Raw genomic sequence first — 21,376 nt, 5'->3', positions numbered from 1 at the left:
GCGGGGGCGTGGGGGGGCTCCCGGGGGGGGGGCTCCCCGGACACCTGGGGAGGGGGTCCTCCGGCCACCACGTGGGCTCCTGGGATCGAACTCGAGTCCTCAACCCGGGAGACGGGAATCCACCCGATGAACTCTGCTCCGTCCGGAGATTGTGAAAGGTTAGACATCTTAAGTCAACGGTCCATCTTGAAATAGTTACTGTCACATCGTGGTGGACTTATTTGCGTGCACGCAGCGCAGGCAAGTGTGGTCAGAGGACTCTTGGAGTGGCCCCCGCCGTGTGGGCTCTGGGAATCAGGTTCGGCTACATGAGCCTTAGCACTGGGTTACCGCGGTGGCCCGTCATACTTTCAACAAGTGTTTGAATTTCTAGCAAGAATAAAAACACCTCAGATTCTGTCGGTGAGACAAAAAAGTTAGAATCTTTCTTGAAAAGTGATGTTCTTAGTGCTAAATTCTAGACGAGATTTTTAAAAATTTTAAAGTAAATTTCTATTTGCTGCCCGTTTTCTTGTATTTTCTGGTCTTTTTCAGACAGGATTCACTAGCCCCAGTTGACCTTGAATTTTTTTTCATGTAGACCAGGTGGGCCTGATGGGACTAAATGCATGCCTCAGTACGCCCGGCTCATATTTATTTCAGTTGTTTTTTGTTTATTATTCGATTGTTTTCTGGACAGTGTCTTGTAGCCCAGGCTGACCTTGAACTTTTGATTTTCCCGCCCCTGCCCAAGTGCTGCAATTACAGGCAACTGGCATCATCTCTTAGGAGCTAAAAAGCCTTGATTTTTTTTTTTTTTTTTTTACTGTTAAGTATTTCCCACGTGTTTCTTTGAGAGTGGGTCTCCTGTAGCTTAGGCTGATCCCCGACTGATTGTAGCCACTGAAGATGACTTTGAATTTCTGGTCCTCCCAACTTTCACCCACAAATTGTATGGATGAAAGGCATACCACACTCAGTTTATTCGTACTCAGGATTTTACAAGTGTTTCGGGTATGCTAGGCTGCACTCTACTGAGCCACATCCGCAGCCTCATCGTGTCAGTTTTTTGTAGTTTTAAGTTTTTTTTTTGGGTCTTTTTGAGACAGGGTCTCCCTGTAGTCCCAGCTGTCCTGGAACTCACTGTGTAGACCAGGCTGGCCTTGAACTCACAGAGATCCTCCTGCCTCTGCCTCCCGAGTGCTGGGATTAAAGCCTTGTGCCACTGTGCCCAGCCTAAAGATTTATTTTTATCTTTTTAAAATTTTATGTGTATGAGTGGTTTGTGTAAGTGCACTAATGTGTGCAACGGCTTGTAGAAACTAGAAGGAGGCATCAGATCTCCTGGAACTAGAGTTACCTACCGATGGTGATCAGCCACCATGTGGGAACTGAACCTGGGCCCTCTGCAAGAATAGCCAGTGTTCTTAACCACTGAGCCAACTCTTCATCCCCTAAGATGTATTTTTAATTACCTGTCGGTGTGGGCATGAGAGGCACTGAATCCTTCTGGAACTGGAGTTAGAGGTCAATGTAAGCAGTTCCATGTGGGTGCTGGGAACGGAACTTGGGTCCTCTGCAAGAGCTGCATATGTTCTTAATAGCTGAGCCATCTTTCCAGCCACCTCTTTGACATGGCAGGAACAATTGATTTTTTTTTTTTAAAGATAAAAAGTTCCTAGCACTCAGGAGGATGGACAGCCAGGATACATTGCCAATTCCTGGTCAAGTGGGGCAATAGGGAAACCCTGTCTCAAAAAATAAGTGAATTAAAATAGAAACGGTTTAAAAGACAATACTAAACCGGGCGAGGTGGTGCAAGCCTTCAGTCCCAGCACTTGGGAGACCGGTGATCTTATGTGAGTTCAAGGCCAGCTGGGGCTAGGGAGACCCTGTCTCAAAAAGGCTGGAAAAAAGCGAAGAAAATACCGGGTAAATAATATTTTCTCACATGTTGCCAAAGACATCCAGACCTTAGAGATGACAGACAGGAGCCTGGTGGCATTTAGCCACATTAAGTGGACTAAGTCCAGGCACAGTGAAACATTTTAATCCATTTTTCTAATCACATGCTCAAAACAACCTTGAAAGCAGGATCTTACTATTGATCCTATGGTACTGATAAGAAAATGGAGCCTGGGAGAAGTCACTTGCCTGGGACACTGTTGGAACTGGGACACGGGTTGATGGGGACTGCCTCCTTCTACCTGTTCCGACGTGGGTTGATGGGGACTGCCTCCTTCTACCTGTTCTAAGCCAGGAATTTTATGAGGGCTAATGGAGCCAGGAAGAACTGAGTTCAACTTGAGACCACCCTACTTTATTTTTTAGCAACTCTCAGGCCAAATATTTTCTTACTCAGTTTACTGCTGGGAATTCATTTTAATTGGGGGGCCTCTTAGTATGTTAGGCAGATGCTCCCACACTAAGTAGCACTTAAATTCCCTTTCCTTTTTAAAAAGTTTAAATCCCTGCCAGGCATCATGGTCCACACCTTTAATCCCAGCACCCTATCTCAAAAAGGTTCCCCCCCCCAGTTTAAATATTTTGTGTGTCCACATGCATATGAGTGGGGGTAGGCAAGTGTTGCAGGGCAGGTGTGGAGGGAGGTCAGAGGACAACTTTTGGTTTTTCTCCTATTGGTTCCCAGAGTAGAACTCAGGTCATCAGGCTATTGGCAAATGTTTTATCTCTTCTAGTCCCCTTTTTTCTTTTCTTTCTCTTTTTTTTGATCTTTCTGGGATAGAGTCTCCCTGTAGCCCCAGCTGGCCTGAAACTTGATGTGTGGCCCAGGTTGGCCTTGAACTCGAGATCCACCTGCCACCACACCTGGCTCCCTTTTTCTTTCCTGGTCCTTTTGAGACAGATAGGTATGCTGGGATTATAAGGAATGGGCCACCACACCCAGTTTGAAATTCTGACTCAGGATACAAATGAGAGTCTAGCTTGTATTTGGTGGATAGAAGGTATCTTAAAATACCCTAAATTACTTTTATTCCAAAGCAAGCACTGTCTAATAGAAGTGTAACGTAAATCTTGGGTACAGTTTTACATTCTGTAGTAAAAAACATGGTTGGCTTTAGTAATGCATCCAGAACATTGGGCTTTAAGATTTTATTTACTTTTTCTATGTGTATGAGTTTTTTCTGCATATATGTTAAGTGCACCAGTGTTGGTGGGGGCCAGAAGAGGACTGCAGGTTCCTTTGAACTGGAGTTATGGTTGTTAGTCACCACGTGGGCACTGAGAACTGAACCCAGGTCTTCTACAAGAGCAGCCAGTGCTAGTGCTCTTAACTGCTCTGCTGAGCTCTCCAGTCCCAGAATAATTGGATTTTAGTGCTGGTGTGTTTTTGCTTTTTTGTTTTGTTTTGCTTTTTTGGAGAGAGAGTTTTACACCCAGATTGCCTTGGAACTAGCTATGTAGCCAATTTAAACTTTTTAAATTTTATGTGTATGAGTGTTTTGCCTGCAGCCATGTTAAATGTACTCATGGCTTGCAGTGCTGGAGGAGGCCAGAAGAGAGAGGGTATTGGGTCCTCTAGAACTGAAGTTAAATATGATTGTTAGAGCCCATGTGGGAGTTGGGAACACAACCCAGGTTCTCTGCAAGAGCAACCAGTGCTCTTTGCTGCTGAGCCATCTGTTCAGCCCCTGACCTTGAACTCTGGATATTCTGCCTTCAGTTCTAAGTGCCTGGGTGTTCGTCTACACCCGTAATGTTTTTTGAGACCCTTAATGCAGTCAGGCTGGCCTCAGAGTTGTAGCAGCAGTTCTTCTGCCTTAATAGTCTGAATGCTAGGATTATAAGCAAGCGCTGCTTTTTATATACTCTGGCACAAATCTGCTTATACCAATCACATTTCTAGTCTTGTGTCTGATGTATTAAACGTGACCTAAAGGGTTTCTTCCCTTTTTTTTCTAAGACAGGGTCTCAGGGGAGACCTCATTTTGAACCTGAAACCTACTATGTAGACCAAGCTGGCCTGGAACTCGCATCTACCTGTTTCTGCCTCCAAAGTGCTGAGATAAAGGTGTGAACCACCATGCCTGGTGAGGATTTCCGTAAATGGTTTTTCCTTTGTGACCTTTGAACTTACCAGGTTGTTTGTTGTTCTTCCTGATACTGTTGGTATTTCTGAATGCATACCCATGGTGGGGTTTATATTTCTGCTCTTTATATTTCCTATAAAATGGGAATTACCTAGTCAAGTGTGTTTCCACAGAGAAGATGTGAAAAAGATACTTAATTTTGGAGGAGCACTACCAGCTGGTGATCTCTATTTGTGATGTTAAACTCTGTTCACAGGCCAAACTGTGTGGTTGAGAAGTCTGTGTAGCCCAAGGTGGCCTTAAATTTAAAGTAATCCTGCCTCTGCCTCAGGTGCTGGATTACAGGTGTAAGCCACCATGTAATTTAGAAATTTTTTATTAGCATATAATACATAAGAATGGGTTTCCCTGTGACTTTACAGAGTTTTACCCTCCCCCCCCAATCCATTTCCCATTCAATTGAACCCTTTCCTCCTTTGTCCCATTTAGTCCCTTTTCTCTTCGTGTATATATGTATGTGGCTAGAAAAGGGCATCAGATTCCCTGGAGTTGGAGATGGTTATTAGCCACCATGTGAGAGCTGGGACCGGAATCTGGGTCCTCTGACAGAGCAGCCAGTTCTTTTAATCCCTTGCCATCTCTGCAGTGTCTTCAACGAAACCTTTAATAAATGATCTTTTTTTTTTCAATGTGTATGAGTGTATTGCTTGCGTGTAGGTAAGTGTTGTACCCATGTCATGCAATGCCAAGGAGGTCAGAAGAAGCTGTCGGATCCCCTGGGACTGGAGTTACAGACAGTTGTTAGCTGCCGTGTGGGTGCTGGAATTTGAACCTGGGTCTTCTGCAAGAACAACCAGTGTTCTTAACTGCTGAGCCATCTCTCCAGCCCCAATAAATGATTTTATTTTGTTCTTTGTCTCCATTGGCTAAGTTGTGTGCTAAGTTGTAATGATAAATTGTAAGTGATTGAACTTGTAATCCTGAGGTTCAGTTTGGTGTGGTATTAACATTGCTATGTTATGTATTGCTGGGATTAGATTTGGGCAAATACTTAAGGATTTTTGCATCTGCCTGTGATATTTCAAATAAGCTGATGCTAAATTCTGGAAATGGAAAGCCAATTTTCAGTTGATGAAAGATGTAAGGACAAATGCAGGGCAAATGTCTATGAGTTCTAGGCCAGCTGGGGCTACAAGGAGACCCTGTCTTAAAAATACCAGAAAAAGGAAGATGGCTCCAATGAGATCTCTTGCAGAGGACCTGGGGCTTCCCAAGGCTTATGTGGTGGCTAACAGTCCTTAACTCCAGTTCCAGGGGAATCAGTGCTTTCTTCTGACTCATATACATTGTGGAGGCAGTACACTCATGCATGTGAAATAAAAATAATAAAAATTTCTTAAAACACAGGTTTATAAAATATATTGCCTTGGGGGTTAGGAAGATTTTTTTTTTTTTTGTCTTTTGGAGACAGGATCTCCCTGTAGCCCCAGCCCGCCAGGATTCATCTGCCTCCAGAGTGTTGGTTTTAAAGGTGTTCACCACCATGCTTGGTTGAGTCTTACTTTCTCATTAGCTGTAGTTTTTAGTTTGTTTAGCAGAATCTAACCCTCCTCCCACTTCCCTACTCTTGGGAGAGTATTAATTAATCTAAATGATGAAATTTTCCCCTCACTTGAGGGCAGAAATAGTATAATGGCAACACTTTTTCATAAACATAAACTTTAGCATATATATTTTACCACATTTGTCTCTTTTTGTTATCTTAGATATCTTTGATTCTTCACAATTCAATGAATCTGTTGTGTACTGCTTGTTATTTCACTGGGGATGCCTGCTGGAGGATAGAGTTTCAGGGCCAGCCTCAGCTACCTAAGTTTGAGCCTAATATGGGATACAGCAGACCTGGTCTCCAAGCAAAACAAAAATTCAGCCAGTGGAGTCATATAGTAATGGTTTTGTTATATGCCTGATAAATTAAAAATTTATTGAAAATATAAGCCTTGGGCTAGAGAGATGGCTCCAGCAGTTAAGAGCACTGACTGTCTCCAGCACCCACAGCCAGGAAAATTCAGTGCCCTCTCTTTGCAGACAGTGGGCAACAGGGTGCACTCACATACATGCAGGCAATACATTCATACATATAAAGTTAAAAAAAATATCAGAATATATCCATAAGCTTTGTATGTTTGGTGTTTGTTTTGTTTTTTGGTGTTTTTTTTGTTTTGTTTTTTTTTTTTGTCTTTTTGAGACAGGGTCTCCCTGTAGCCTCAGCTGTCCTTCAACCACATAGATCTGCCTGCCTCTTGCTTCCAGAGGGCTGGGATTTAAAGGTGGGTGACGCCCAGCAAACCTTGTAGATTTTATTTGCTGTTCTGATTTGTATGTGTAGTATAGGTTTTGAGAAATGCACACTTAAGGTAAATAGCTACACTAAATTGGTTTTTTGTTGTCTGTTTTAGAGACACAGTCTCACTGGCTGCTAGCTATCCTAGAACTCATTATGTACACCAGGCTGGCTAACAACTCTTAGAGCCTGTCTCTACCTCTAGAGTGTGGAGTTAAAAGGCATGAGCTCCCACACTTGGCTACAGTAAGTGAATTAAAGGCGTTAATGAAAAACTGCTTCCTCTTGCATACAAATTGTGACTTATCCTTCTGGGTGACTGAAAATGTAGTAATGGAATAGCACCTGGAGTGTCAATAATGAACCACAGCGTCTTAGTCTTCACTAGCCCTTGACTAGTTTGATGTATTGAACATGGCATGTAGTAAACATTAGACCAGACTTCAGATCCATAATCTTACTGAAAATTTAACTTTTATTGGTCTTTTTGAGACAGGGTCTCCCTGTAGCCCCAGCTGGCCTGGAACTCTATGAAGACCAGGCTGGCCTTGAACTCAGAGAGATCCTCCTGCCTCTGCCTCCTTAGTGTACCACCACGCCCGGCTTGAAAATTTAACTCCTACCTTGAAGTTGGTCTAGATTTGCATCATAATTCTCAAGTGAGAATGACTGTTAGAAATGGTAAAGGGCTGGAGAGATGGCTCAGTGGTTAAGAGCACTGACTGCTCTTGCAGTGGACTCTGGTTCGATTCCGAGCACCCACGTGGCCACCACGAACCGAAGCCCTCTTCTGACCTCCGCACCATTGCATGACTCCGATATGCTCACATACATGCAGGCATTACACTCATACACATAAAATAAAAACAACAAAATACTAAAAAAAAAATGGTAAAGAGATGCTGAATTGGGACTTAACAAAGGTTAGCTAATTGAAGGTTAGGAGTAGAGCACTTGTTTAGCAAGTGTTAAGTCACTAGAAAAAAAAAGCTGGGTCTGCTAGGCAAAATGTTGCATGCCTCATATCTTAGCACTTGGGAGGCAAGCCTGGGCAACCTATCTCAAAACAAAATAGTAAGACTACTTTGCTGCATAGCAGATTTGAGGCTAGCCTAGGTTGCATGGTAGCTTGTTAAAGAAAATTTTAAGGCCATAAAATCTCATTTCTTTCAGAACCAGAAGGCATTCATAACATACAGGTCTAGGTTCTGTATACATACTAAACCTTTCCAGCCTGTCCTGAGTTCCTGGAAACAAAAGCAGCAAAAACTATATGAATACAGAGAATAGGATTCAAAAGATCAACCACAAAAGTAAACATATATAGCTAGCTAAAGTATTCTGGCCAAGGGCAGAAGGTTTTTTTTTTTTTTTGTCTTTTTGAGACAGGGTCTCCGTGTAGCCCCAGCTGACCTGGAACTCGATATGTAGACCAGGCTGGCCTCCAACTCTCAGAGATCTGCCTGCCTATGCCTCCCAAGTGCTGGGATAAAAGGCGTGCGCCACCAGGCCCGGCTAGGGCAGAAGTATTTGTTAAAAATACAGAAATCTGGGCCTGGGGAGATGGCTCAGCACTTAAGCACCACTCAAGTGCTGAGTATCTAGGGACTGATCAGTAACACTTAACATCACAAATCAGTTACCTAAAGCAAGCTGCACATATGTTAAGGTAAAATAAGTGTGGGTGACATTAGTAATTCACAGAGATTTTCTTGAAGCAAACACAAGGGTAGTCTTGCTAGAAACAAGACGAGTCTCTCTCCCCACCCATTTCCTCAGTCTCCAGGACAGAACAGAGGCCTCCCATGCTAGGCAACTTTACCATTGAAACTGTCACTCTTAGCCCAGACAAGCCAATTTTGTGACTGATTTTCCTTTCAGCATTGTTGCAATTATTTTGAGTTAGTGTGAATTATTAATGCCTTTGTTTTCATTAGGTGGATGGATTTTGCATTCTAATATTCAGAATCTTTTTGGTTTGGTTCCTGTTTGTTTGGTTGGTTGGTTTTTGAGGCAGGGTCTCATGTAATCTAAGCTGGCTGGAACTGTGTAGCAGCCTTGAACTTCTATTTTTGTGTGTGTTTTGTATGTATGTGGACATGTACCACATGCTTGTAGAATTTGTCAAAACAACCTGCAGAAGTTAGTACTCTTCTACCTTCTCTTTGGGGGATGGAGCTCCAGTTGACAGGCCTACCTGCTGAGCCATTTGCTAGCCTTGAACTTCCGATTCTCCTGCCTCTACCACTGTACCTGGATTGATTTCAGACATGCATGAATAAATCACTATGCTGGTTTTTTTTGGGTGCTAGAGATGGAATTCGAGGCAAACATGCTATGTGAATTAACATCCTCAGCCTGAGATTGAGGATTTTATCATACTTTGATGGCAAGAATATTCAGGGAACTGGGGTTGGCAGCATTTTTATTATGAGGTGTTTTAAACAAATGTAGAGTGTTAATAAAACAGACTCATTCATCCAGCTTCAATCATCAATCATGGTCATTTTTTTCCTACAGTGTTTTCCTCATACATTGTAGATAATTAGGTACAAATAAATATTTCAGGATGTATCTGTAAGAATCAACTCCCTATTTATTTTCATTGTGTGTGTATGTATGACATGTATGTGCTTGCCTCACTCTAAGGCCAGAAGAGCATCAGAGTCCCTGGAGCTGGAGTTACAGGGTGTTGGGAACTGAACCCAGGTCCTGGAAGAGTAAGAAGCTTTTTGTTTTGTTTATTGTAGACAGGGTTTTACTGTGCATCGCTGACTGGACTGGACCTCACTATGTAGACTAGTCTGGCCTCACTCAAACTCACAGATCAGCCTGCCTCTGCCCTTCCAGAGTATTTTTTTTGTTGTTTTTGAAATAGGGTTTCCCTATCCCACTAGCCTTGAACTTACTAGTGCCACCATCCCTGGCATCAACTCATTTATTTTGGACACCCACAGTTACGTCACAAATATAAAGTTGTGGTCCGTTTTTGAATTAAGAATCCAATCTGAGGACTGAGAGCATAGCTTACTTAGTCTGGTGCTTGCTTAGCATGGACAGAGTTCTTAACAGGCAGAGATGTACTTCCAGCAGGCAGGACTGGCAGTGCTACATAATGAGTTGGAGGTCAGCTGGGCCCCCACTATATGAATGAGCTGTTGTCCTAAAAAAAAAAAAAAATCAAATGTGCTTCATATGTTAGGAAAACTAGCTCCTGTAGCATTTAAAAAAGTCTTTAGATGGTTAAGTGATACTTTGGTCCATATGGAGGGACTGCTTATTTCTCATTTTACCACAGCTTCACTGCATACCTTGCCTCTGCTGTTCCTAGACAGTGCTGTCTCTAAAGACACTGAAGACCCTTAGAATTATTCAGGTTATCAAGAGGTCAAAGAGGAAAGCATAACAAAACTCAGTACCCATCACCAGCTTCAATTAGTAGTAAGAGGGCCCATATTTCATGTTTCCCTTTGAAACACTCAAGATACGTTTTATTTTTAAGTTTCTCAGTCTTTCAAGAAATAACCATAGAAACAATAACATTTTAAACCACTACTTTTATTTGTGTGTATTGGGTGCAGATACAGGAAACTCAGGACAACTTTCTGTCCTGAGTTCACTCCCACCTTGTGGACCCTGGGATCGAATTCAGTTCGTTTGTCAGCTTTTACTTGGTAATGAGCCATGTCACAGGCCCAGGAAAATAATTTGATAATTAAAAAAAAAAATACCCAGTCACTGCTCAATCACTTCAATTCCTTTGAATTAAAATGAATTCGTAAAGTAGAATTTATCGTTGAGTATACATTTTAGGAACTGAACTCAACTATGGCCTGGAACTCAACTATGTATACCAGGTTGGCCTTGAACTCAGATTTGCCTGCCTCTGGCTCCCAAGTGCTGGGATTAAAGGCGTGCCGCCACCATGCCCGGCTGGAACTGATTTTTTTTAAAGCCAGGGGAAGGGGAGCAGCGGTCCCGAAACTCACAGTCCGTGTAGACTGTGCTGGCCTTGCTCAGGGATCTTCCTGGTCGCCTCAGCCTCCTGAGTGCTGGGATTAAAGGCAGAACGGGTTTTGAAAACTCAGGTTTGTGAGTTTGTGTTTCCGCGCGCATGCTCACGTGCCTCTGAGTGCGTGTAGAGGTCAGAGGACGACTTTGGAGTCCTCGCCTTCCACCTTGTGTGTGGGGATGATCAAACTCAGGTCTCGGACGCGCCGACCCGCGTCTTTCCTAGCTGAGCCATCTTCACATCCCCAGGAATTGATTTTTAGTGTTTAGCCCACGGTCAAAGTGTTGTGTGCGGGCAGGTTTCCACTCCCCAACCTCGGGGAGTAGGCACCGCTTCGGTGCGGGTCCTTTGCCCCGGTGGGTATTGTAGACTTGGCTCAGGTCGTCCCTCGAACTCCGGAGCGCTGTGTTACCCTTACTCCCCGCCCCTCCAACTTCCTGCCTTGGCCAATCGCGCGGCCCACGGGCCACACCTGCAGGCAGGCATTGGTGACATCTTGGCGGGTCCGGCAGTGGCACTTCCCCCTTTGCACCCCGTGACCTAAGTTCGCCTGCCTGTCTGGATCACGCGGTTTCGGCTTCCCGGACTCCGGATCCTGCGTTCCGGCCTGGTGAGCCGCACTCGGGGCCAAGCCTCTCGGATCTTTGCGCCCCCGTTTGGCCCCAGCAACACCTGCAGGCAGGCATTGGTGACATCTTGGCGGGTCCGGCAGTGGCACTTCCCCCTTTGCACCCCGTGACCTAAGTTCGCCTGCCTGTCTGGATCACGCGGTTTCGGCTTCCCGGACTCCGGATCCTGCGTTCCGGCCTGGTGAGCCGCACTCGGGGCCAAGCCTCTCGGATCTTTGCGCCCCCGTTTGGCCCCAGCAACCCCACACGGCCGCTGCAAGTTTCCTGGAACCTTAGCCCGCCCGCTCTCCCCGCGCGCCGCTCTGCGCAGTTCCTGGTTCCGCCCTTCCCCTCCCCCGTCTAGCAGGCCTCGAGCCTCCCTTCCCCCTCCCGCTCGCCCCGCCCCCCCTCCCCCCGGCGGAAACACCCGCCTAAGCCCGCGCGGGTCCCGGGGCGGACCTTCCTGCCCGGCCGGCGTGCGGCTGGCGTCGTGCTGCCGGGAGAAGGCCTAGGAACCCCGTCACCTTGTCCCAGGACTGCGGCCGCACTTCCCGCCAAAACGCAGCCCTCCGCGTCTCCGGGGGCCTTACTCTCTCCGAAAGCTCGTGCCCCTGGTCATGTGAGCTTCCATTTCAGGTTAAGAACAAAAAGATGCACCTGGACTTCCCCCGGAGCCCTCTGCGATTTTAAGCGTCGGGTGGAGTTTGGGGTTCTTTGGCCGTGAGCCGCCCTGCCTTACTGACAGAAGTCACTCCTGCCCTCCTCAGAGGTAAGTCTTAAAACAGAAAAGGCGGCGGCGTACTCCTGGAAGCCGCCGCTCGCGTGGACTTTAAGAGTGGAACTTTCTGAGTAAGAAAATCTGCCTGGACATGCTCCCGGCGGGTTAAAAGTCAATTACAAAATGGAGGGAGGGTGGGAGAAAGCGGGCTCGAGTCCTAGACCGGGGCGACTTCCTGGAACACAAAGATACTTATAGGGTGCAGCCTGGCTCCCAAGGAGCCTGGCCCTAAACAAAAGGACCAGGTGGGTGGTGCTTGAACTGCCTTGTTTGTTCGGTAGGTAAACTTAACTAGTACTGGATTCAGAGGGCGCACCCTATTTATCTTCTTTGGATCTACCTGAAGGCAGCCAAAATCCAGTTGAACCAGTATCACTGAGGTGGGAGCTTGTTTGAAAAGCCGAATTTCAGCCCCCTTCCAGGGTTCTTTTGAGTCCTGATTTTCACTGGTTCTGCGAGCAATCGTAGTGGGAGCGAAATCCAGTATCACAATCCAGTCATCCAAAATTGTGCAAGACTCTTCCAGGAGTATGCCTACAATTAAAATCCCAATCTCCAGTGAGACCCAACTTTGCATGTGCTGATTTCTCAGGGCATGTCTCCACAGATACAAGTTCACAGGGTTTTATGCCGGAGCTCTAGCTGCTAGCTCTTTGCTTGATGGTATTCTCAGAGAGGCCTCAGGTTTTTGCTACCATACTGAAAGTACGGAGGACTGGAGTAAAGGGGTGGGAAATTTTTTTTTAAGTCTATTTTTGAGACAGGGTCTCCCAGTAGCCCCAGCTGTCTTGGAATTCACTATGTAGACCAGGCTGGCCTTGAACGCACAAGAGATCCCCCTGTCTCTGCCTCCCGAGTGTTGGGATTAAAGGTGTGTGCCACCACCCGGCCAGGGGTGGGAATTTGGCCATTAAGATGATTTCACTGCTTCCGGTTACAGTGGTGAGAATTACGAGTAAAGCTTGCTCTTGGAAACCTGGTTCCAGGGTTTTTGAAATTTATGCCATTTTTAATAGGTTTTCTAATAACTGCAACCGTATATATTATGTAATCACAGGAAGTATGAGACAAGGCAGACATAATTACCTCTATTTTAAGACAACAGGCTCGGCGAGATGAACTGACTACCAATTTTTCATTTCCAAAGTGAACGATGCAGCTTATTTCTCAGAAATATTTCATAGGATTCAGCCCATGGCCTGTGGCCCGTTTGGAGACAGCTTTGTCAACATTAAAAGCATGTCTACATTTGCTTTCTATTATAGTTTAAAGGTCAAATATATAACCCAGTTTGGTGGTACACACTTTTGTCAGGACTCTTGGTAGAAGGAAGTGGATCATATATCTGAGTTCCAGGCAAGTTCTAGGCCACCTGGGGCTATATAATGGGAAACCTGCCTTAATCAGCTATATCTGTGAGTTCAAGGCCAGCCTGATCAACATAGTGAGTTCCAGACCATCTGGGGAGACCCTGTCTCAAAAAGACAAAAAAGTTCATGTAAAGTTAAAACCAGTAGTCTTGAGTGTCTGCACACTGTCAGTTAAATGCAGTTTGTAAAAAGGAAAGACTCTTACCTCCTGAATGCTGTGCCAGGAAAGGGCTGCCATCACTTGTCTCCAGTCTGTCTGTAAGCCCCACCTATTTAAATTTTCTCCCCTCACCACATTTAAACTCAAGAAAATCCATAATGAAGTCTCTGTAAAGCAAATTTCTTCATGTCTGTGTTTGCCTATGAAAATATAAAACCCAAATATGTGGATGCCTAAATGTGTTTTCCCTGATTTGTGGAGCTTAGAGCTTGTTGAGCCCAGCTCCAGACTACTAGACTGCTGGGTTTCTGAGGCCATGAGACCAATCTTTGTTTTTTCTTTAAAGGAAAACTTGTTGCTTTCCATAAGTGTCTACCAGTGAAGGCATCCTCCCTGGTGGTTCTTTAAGGTAAGAAAAGTCATACATTTAATTTCCTAAGCAAGGTTACATTTTCTTGGAAGCTTGGAATGATTGTGTTTTTTCTTAGTCCAACAGCTAGTGGAGTCTTAATATTCAGAACAAAGAGAATTTTATTGTAGAGTGAAAATAAGAAGCAATGTATAGGTGCAGACATGTATTTCAGAGAAGAATGTTTACTTGCCTTGTTTCTGAAATAACTTAATCTGTAAACTCTTATTAGGTATTGAAAGTAATTCTATGAAATGTTTTGTGTTCTCTCGCATGTCTTTTTAGCCTTGGCTAAGCTGCTACATTCTTGAGGAAAGGTCTTGACCCCAAATGGCAAGTTAATCCTTTCTAATCTTGGGCCTGCTGTGTTAGTTGCCCAGCCTGTGCTAAAGATGAGGTCATACTGGATAGCAACACAATCTGTCCTCACAAGGGCCCCCATGTAGTTTTGAGGATAACCTTTTAAATCATAAAAAGGGTGCTGTGAAAGGCAGGAACCACCAGATAGGATATGGAGAATGGGAAGAAGTTTTGGGAAGGTGTTGGAGCTGAAACCCGAGATTATTAGCAGAATTTAACAAGACAGAAGGTTGGGCAGAGGGTATTTTGAGAGAGAATTACTGTATGGCAACCATGTGTGTTAAATCCCATAGGAAGCAGAGAGGCAAATTCTAGCCACCAGGAAGGAAAAGAAAGATAAAGGAAGTGGTGTGAACCAGGTAGAAAGAGTGTTAGCAGCCCAGAGTCTGTAGTGCCTTAGAATGGATTGTTCTTAGGAAGTGTGAGACATGGACATAAAATTGTCAAGAGCATTGAGCCACATGGGTGCAGTGCAGTTTGCTTAGACAAATTTAAAGATGGAGAAAATAGAAATACAGGAAAACAGATGGATATGATAGGATTGCAAAAAGAAAATGACTGAGCAAGGCCTGGTGATAGTTAAGGTTTGTAATTTCAGCCATTCAGGCACTCTGGGGCAGGACCTAAGTTCACTGTTAAGTGCCAGCCTAGGCAATTTAGACCCTGTCTCCAAATTGAAAGGTAAAAGGACCGGAGATCATTTCCATGGAGTGTGTACCTATACTATGCAAAGCCTTGGGTTCAGGGAACCCTGCCATCCCAAAATGAAAATGATTTTTGATAAAGGGAGGAATTTGAGCTTATACATTGCTATGAAAAGTGCTCTGGATGGAGTATAGAGTAGGAGAAAACATTCTGACCCCAGCTTAACACTATGAGTGCACCACTTGCATATGGTGCCTACAGAGTGCCAGATCTCCTGGCACGAGATGTGGGTCCTGGGAACTCAGCATGGGTCTTCTGCGAGAAGACTATAGACAGTGCTTTTAACAACTGAGCCATCTCTCCAGCTTTATGATAATGTGAATGGGTACTCATTCAGGATCTATACTTTTAGTGCATTAATTTGTTATTCAATACTTTTTTAAGGCTTTACCTGACTGTAGATAATGGAAATGTTCTGAGCACATTTAAGACAGTCTAGGCCACCAGGTGTATCAAAGCCTTTAATCCCTGCACTTGGGAGGCAGAGGCAAGCCTGGTCTACATTGAGAATTCATGCCAGCTTGGCTACAAGGAAGGGAGACCCTGTCTCTCAAAGACTTGGCTAAGTTATAATGTTGGGATGGTAAGTGTATTAATTGCATTTTTGAATTTTGAGTTTCAGTTGACCTATATAGGTTAGGCATGGTGGCACAAACCTATAATCTCTAGCACTTGAGGTTTAGGCACAGGGGAGCATGAATTTGAGGTCAGCCTGTGATTGGTAGAGCCTGGTTACCTGTCTGAAAAACCAAAACAGATGAACAGGATTTAGGGATTCAGGTCATGGTGGAGAAATAGGATTACTTCAGAGTTGGTAGGGTCTGAGGGTTTGGGAGATTTGCTTAAGTTATTCTGTATATCCTCTAGATGCAGGTAAAATCATATCCGACCTGAGGGCAAATTTCTTGTTTACACATTCTTAACTTGGCTTTAGCAGTTCTCTGGTCCTCTTGGAAGTGAAGAAGAGATTAGGAAGTTACCCAGAGACCTGAAAGGGTGTCCCAAGAGCAGATGGGTGTAGTGGATGTGGTATCTAGAGACTGCCTCATGTAATGCAGGCTGACCAGAAAGAACTCCCTTCAAGGGAGATGGCCTTCATCTGATCTTCCTGCTCCATCTCCCTCGCTGAGATTAGAAACATTTGTATCGCCTTGCTTGGCTCCTCAGCTCTTTTTGCTTTGTTCTTTTTGAGGGAGTGTAGAAAAATTATGCAGGCCACTTAGCTGACCTTGAACTGGTCTCAGTCCCCAGTATCTGCAGTTATAAGTACTGTGCTACCGGGGCAGGCTATGGATGTAATGTAGTATTTGAGGCCTGATCTAAGATAGGTAGTCCTGGTTTTCTGCCTAAGAGCAGCTTCACCTTGCTAGGAACATTTGGGAATGTCTGGACTCGGATAGATTGAAATTGTATTGCATGGAAGGTAGAGTGAATGCTACTACTGCCCTCTACTGGGTATAAACTAGGGTTGCAGCCAAACATCTATAGTGCACAGGTCAGCCCTCCAAACAAACCGACTGAGGGGTATAAAATGCCAGCAGTCCCAAGACTGAGAAACTCTTGTTTCTCATGTAGCAAAAACTACATGTAGATTGTTATGAGAAGGGACTGAAATAACAGGGACTCATCTTTAGCCATGTGGAACGAGGAAATGGCTGTGGATAAGGAAGCTGAGGACTGAAGGGAAGGGTGGTAGCATTCTAGAAGCAGGGCTATGGAATTTTCACAGCATGGAAAGACTCTTAGATATTTTAAAGTTATTTGTGGCAGCAGGTCCTAGAGTTAGTTGCTTTGGAGTTTGAGATCAATGGAAGTAGGAATATAGGAGAAGTTGGTGGATGAATTATAGATTATATTCTGGCAGGAGCAGTCAAACTAAATCTGACAGCAGGACAGATAGTGTCTAGTATGTGGGTTGGCCTGACAGTGAAGATGGAGGAGCACAAGTCCCCACCTCTGCTGGGATCCCTCACCTATTAACTCCTGTCAAGCACAAACATGTCCTGATCCTTAGTGGGAAGTGGGGGGATCTGCTAGTAACACTTGTCTTGCCTTGTAATATATTACTACTTTAAGGGTAGTTCTGCTGGGACTTTAGATAGGGCTTAGGAATTGGTTGCCCAGTAAGAGTCTATGCATACCAATGTAATGTATGTTTTTGATAGTAATTTATGCATAGGGCTTTAGAGGCTGCTCCCCATTTGACTCCTGGGAGCTTACCCTACCCGTGTACCATAAGCAAGAGTTAACACCTTTTACCTATCCATTATGTTTAAAAGGCAGTTTTTGTTTTTGTTTTTTTTTAAATAAATTCCTCAGTGTTAAGTCTTAGTGTCATTACACTATTACTGGGGGACAGAAAGGCATCTTTTAGTTATTTGATAAAAATTAGATGAGCAGGAGAAATTCTTGTTACTTTAATTTCTGGTCTAGACACAGGTAAGTAGAATCTTTGTTGAAATGTTTTAAAGTTAACTATTATACAGGAGATCAAACTAGTGTCGTTGCAGCCTGGCATGGTGGCACACACCTTGGAGGCAGGAGGATCTCTGAGTTAAAGGCCAGCTGGGGCCATAGGGAGGCCCTGTCTCAAAAAAGGATTTTAAAAAGTGTCACTGTTTTTCCTTTGTGCTAATACAGTTGAGTTTGTGGGAAATTACATAGTGAGTTTTGGCCCAGAACATCCTGTGTTGTCAAGGCTGATTGTCTTTGTCTCTTCCTTTAGTGTTGGTTAGAGGTGTCTACCACTTTGAATCTACTTAAAATTTATTCATTTGTGGGGCCAGCACACTACAGTGAACATAGGGAGGGCAGAGGACAACCTGCAGGGGTCGCTTCTTTTCCACTGTGGTCTCAGGGATGGAACTCATGTCATCAGGCTTCCATTGAGTCATCCTGCCAGCTTATTTTTTGAGACAAAGTCTCATTCATGTAGGTCCATGGTGGCCTTCAACCTATGTTGTTGAAGATGGTTTTGAACTACATAGAGATTTTTGTACCCGGTGCATCTATTCATACTTTTACATTGGTGGTGGAGTGGTGCATTTCTGATGTGAATTTTCATGGCAGTATTCTTATTTTCAGGCAGTGTTCTCACTTCTAGCCCTGGCTGGCCTAGGACTCAAATCTTAATATTTTAATGTAACTCATCCTTAACCTTTATTTGTAAATGGGGAAAAGAATATTTAACACATGTATACTAAATGAGAATTGTGTAAAATAGTGAAATTTTTTTTTCTTGTTGTTGTTTTTCCTTTCAGCCACAAAACATTGTCCAAGCTTGTGTGACATCAGCCCTGTCAAGTGTCCATGATGCTGGGCCCTGAGGGAGGTGAAGGTTATGTGGTCAAACTCCGTGGCCTACCGTGGTCTTGCTCAATTGAGGACGTACAAAACTTCCTCTCCGACTGCACAATTCATGATGGGGTCGCAGGTGTTCATTTCATTTACACTAGAGAAGGCAGGCAGAGTGGTGAGGCTTTTGTTGAACTTGAGACAGAAGATGATGTAAAATTGGCTCTGAAGAAAGACAGGGAAAGTATGGGACACCGATATATTGAGGTGTTCAAGTCACACAGAACGGAGATGGATTGGGTGTTGAAGCACAGTGGTCCAAACAGCGCCGACAGTGCCAATGATGGCTTTGTGAGGCTTCGGGGACTCCCGTTTGGATGCACAAAGGAAGAAATCGTTCAGTTCTTCTCAGGGTTGGAAATTGTGCCAAACGGGATCACATTACCTGTGGACCCGGAGGGCAAGATTACAGGGGAGGCCTTCGTGCAGTTTGCCTCACAGGAGTTAGCTGAGAAAGCTCTAGGGAAGCATAAGAAGAGAATAGGGCACAGGTATATTGAAGTGTTCAAGAGCAGTCAGGAGGAAGTAAGGTCATACTCAGATCCACCTCTGAAGTTCATGTCTGTGCAGAGGCCTGGGCCTTATGACCGGCCTGGCACAGCCCGGAGGTACATTGGCATTGTGAAGCAGGCAGGTCTGGATAGGATGAGGTCTGGTGCCTATAGTGCAGGCTATGGGGGCTATGAAGAATACAGTGGTCTCAGCGATGGCTATGGCTTCACCACTGACCTTTTTGGGAGAGACCTCAGCTACTGTCTCTCAGGAATGTATGACCACAGATACGGAGACAGCGAGTTCACAGTGCAGAGCACCACCGGCCACTGCGTCCACATGAGGGGGCTGCCCTACAAAGCAACAGAGAACGACATTTACAACTTCTTCTCTCCACTCAACCCTGTAAGAGTTCATATTGAGATTGGCCCTGATGGAAGAGTGACGGGCGAAGCTGATGTTGAGTTTGCCACCCATGAAGAAGCAGTGGCAGCAATGTCGAAGGACAGGGCCAACATGCAACATAGATACATAGAACTCTTCCTGAATTCAACAACCGGGGCCAGCAATGGGGCTTATAGCAGTCAGGTGATGCAGGGCATGGGCGTATCAGCGGCCCAGGCCACCTATAGTGGCCTGGAGAGCCAGTCAGTGAGTGGCTGTTACGGGGCCGGCTACAGCGGTCAGAATAGCATGGGCGGATATGATTAGTATTGTAGGAACATTCAAGTTATTTCAATCAAAAAAAATTTTCACAGGCAGCCAATAAGCAGTGAAGAGCAGTTTTATAACTCTAGAGGAAGCTGGGGGACCCACTTTGCACCATGAGTTTGTGAAATCTGGATTAAAAAATTACCTCTTCAGTGTTTCTCATGCAAACTTTTCTTCTAGCATGTAATATTGAGTAAACTAAAACTATTTTCTTCCGCTTTTCTCAATTAACATTTTGGTAGTATACTTCAGAGTGATGTTACCTGAGTTAAAGTAGTTTAAGTATGTTAAGTGTGGATCATTTACAGCACACCACAGTGAACACATTGGGGAGATGTACTTTTTTGGCGAACTCAAAGGTGCTAGATCCCTGATTCAAAGACAAGCATTTCTCATGTTCATTCTAGTTTATACTTTCATTTAAAATCTTTTAGGTTAAGTTTAAGCTTTTTAAAAGTTAGTTTTGAGAATTGAGACACAATACTAATACTGTAGGAATTGGTGAGGCCTTGACTTAAAGCTTTCTTTGTACTGTGATTTCCTTTTGGGTGTATTTTGCTAAGTGAAACTTGTTAAATTTTTTTGTTAACTAAATTTTTTTCTTAAAATAAAGACTTTTTCACAATGACTGGCACAGCTTATCTACTCAGCGAAAGGTAGCAAATGGGTGGTGGAAAGGGATGGGGTGGCTCAGGCCTTTAATCCTAACACTTGGCAGGCTAAGGCAGGAGGATTGCCATGAGTTCCAGGCCAGCTAGGGATGCATAAAGATGCCTGTCTTATTTTTTTTTTAAACATTAAAAGCGTGCTAGAAATAGGTGGCATGTGCAATAAGGCAGACTAGAAACAGCCCAACATAAGTGGTAAAAAACACTCTGTTAGCCTGTTTTACGTGCTGTGTACTAAATTCTTTATACACAAAGACATATTCTTTGTGGGAATCTCAACATTTTGAATATCTAGAGAATTCAGTTGAGTGCTACATGCAATCTGAGGATCATGTAAAGCAAATGCTGTGCTGATTGAATCAAGTGTCTTGACCATGTTTGTTTGATTAGATAACCCGAACCTTGTTCTGTTTCTAGAAAAGATTGAAATCTCCAACCCAGAGGCTCTCACTTGTAGTGGAAAGACTTGGCAGCTTTAAAACTTGTCCTCTGTAGGGCCAGGCTGTACCTGTAGAAGTGCTCATTTCAAGGGTTTTTGGAAAGGGTTTGGATTGGCATGCATACCTGGGGACTTAAGAGTAATATACTCTGACTGTTCATGTGTTATCCTGGAATCCTAGCAAAGCAGTGAATGGATTGCTGGTATTAAGCTCACCAGCACTTAGAAGAATGTGTAGGCCCCCCTTTCACTTAATCATGTATATTAAATTGGGAGGGTTCCCCCAAGCTTCTAACTGTATTTGAGAAGACCCAGGTTTCCATATCTAAGACAGCAAATTGGGGCAGACTGAAAACTAGATTGTTCCTATCCCAATTACTGGTATAGGCCAGAGTATTTCTCGGGGAAGCTACTTGGACCTAGTGAACACCTCCAGATTTACATTGTCACATTAAAAACATTTGCTGGTTTTGGTTAGGTGCCTTTAATATTGGCAGAGCCCACCCTACCTTGTCTCTGCTTCAGTAGAATTTATGCTTGTGACCTCACATAACTGCACAAGTGGAGGCAACAAGTTGCAGTTGTTCCCTTCTACCAGGTTGGTCTCAAGAATTGAACCGGTGAAGTTGGGATTGGCAGCAAGTGCCTTTTCCTGGTGAGCCATCTTGTCAGCTCAAGACATGTGCACTCAACACGAACTGAAGATGTGTTTTCCTTTTACTGTACCCAAAATAAGGGAGAGACTGCTCATGTGTTTAGAGGATTCCTTCAAAGAGTTAAGAGTACAGAGCAGGAAGTTCACCTTGTGGTACACGGGAACCAGGGGAAGGTGATGAGGGTGGTGGGTAATAACCTTCAAAAGCGTGTCCCCAATGACTTCCTGCTAGTCCCCACTTACCTGAAGTTTTCAGAGCTCTTCAAATAGTGTCCCCTTG

General features: G+C 44.3%; 1 protein-coding gene across 5 annotated transcripts in view; it reads left to right on the top strand.

Moving 5' to 3' along the window:
* Window positions 1-19,962, top strand: part of Hnrnpf (heterogeneous nuclear ribonucleoprotein F) — a 21,429-nt gene extending 1,467 nt beyond the window's left edge. For 4 of the 5 annotated variants that reach the window (XM_008832692.3, XM_008832689.2, XM_008832690.2 and 1 more), the window contains 3 exons: window positions 11,632-11,764; window positions 13,650-13,712; window positions 18,038-19,962. In XM_008832692.3, coding sequence (XP_008830914.1) covers window positions 18,087-19,334 — 1,248 coding nt within the window. In that variant the 5' untranslated portion in view covers window positions 11,632-11,764; window positions 13,650-13,712; window positions 18,038-18,086 and the 3' untranslated portion in view covers window positions 19,335-19,962. Of the gene's footprint in view, window positions 1-11,078; window positions 11,198-11,631; window positions 11,765-13,649; window positions 13,713-18,037 lie in introns of those variants that run through there. The other variant, XM_008832693.3, reaches the window with a different exon arrangement.
* Window positions 19,963-21,376: the final 1,414 nt, after the last annotated feature.

The sequence above is a fragment of the Nannospalax galili genome, unplaced genomic scaffold (assembly GCF_000622305.1).
Source record: "Nannospalax galili isolate Female #2095 unplaced genomic scaffold, S.galili_v1.0 scaffold1036, whole genome shotgun sequence".
Classification (NCBI taxonomy): Eukaryota; Metazoa; Chordata; class Mammalia; order Rodentia; family Spalacidae; genus Nannospalax; species Nannospalax galili.
Note: the sequence above shows the minus strand (reverse complement) of the source record. Positions and strands in the feature narration are given on the sequence as shown.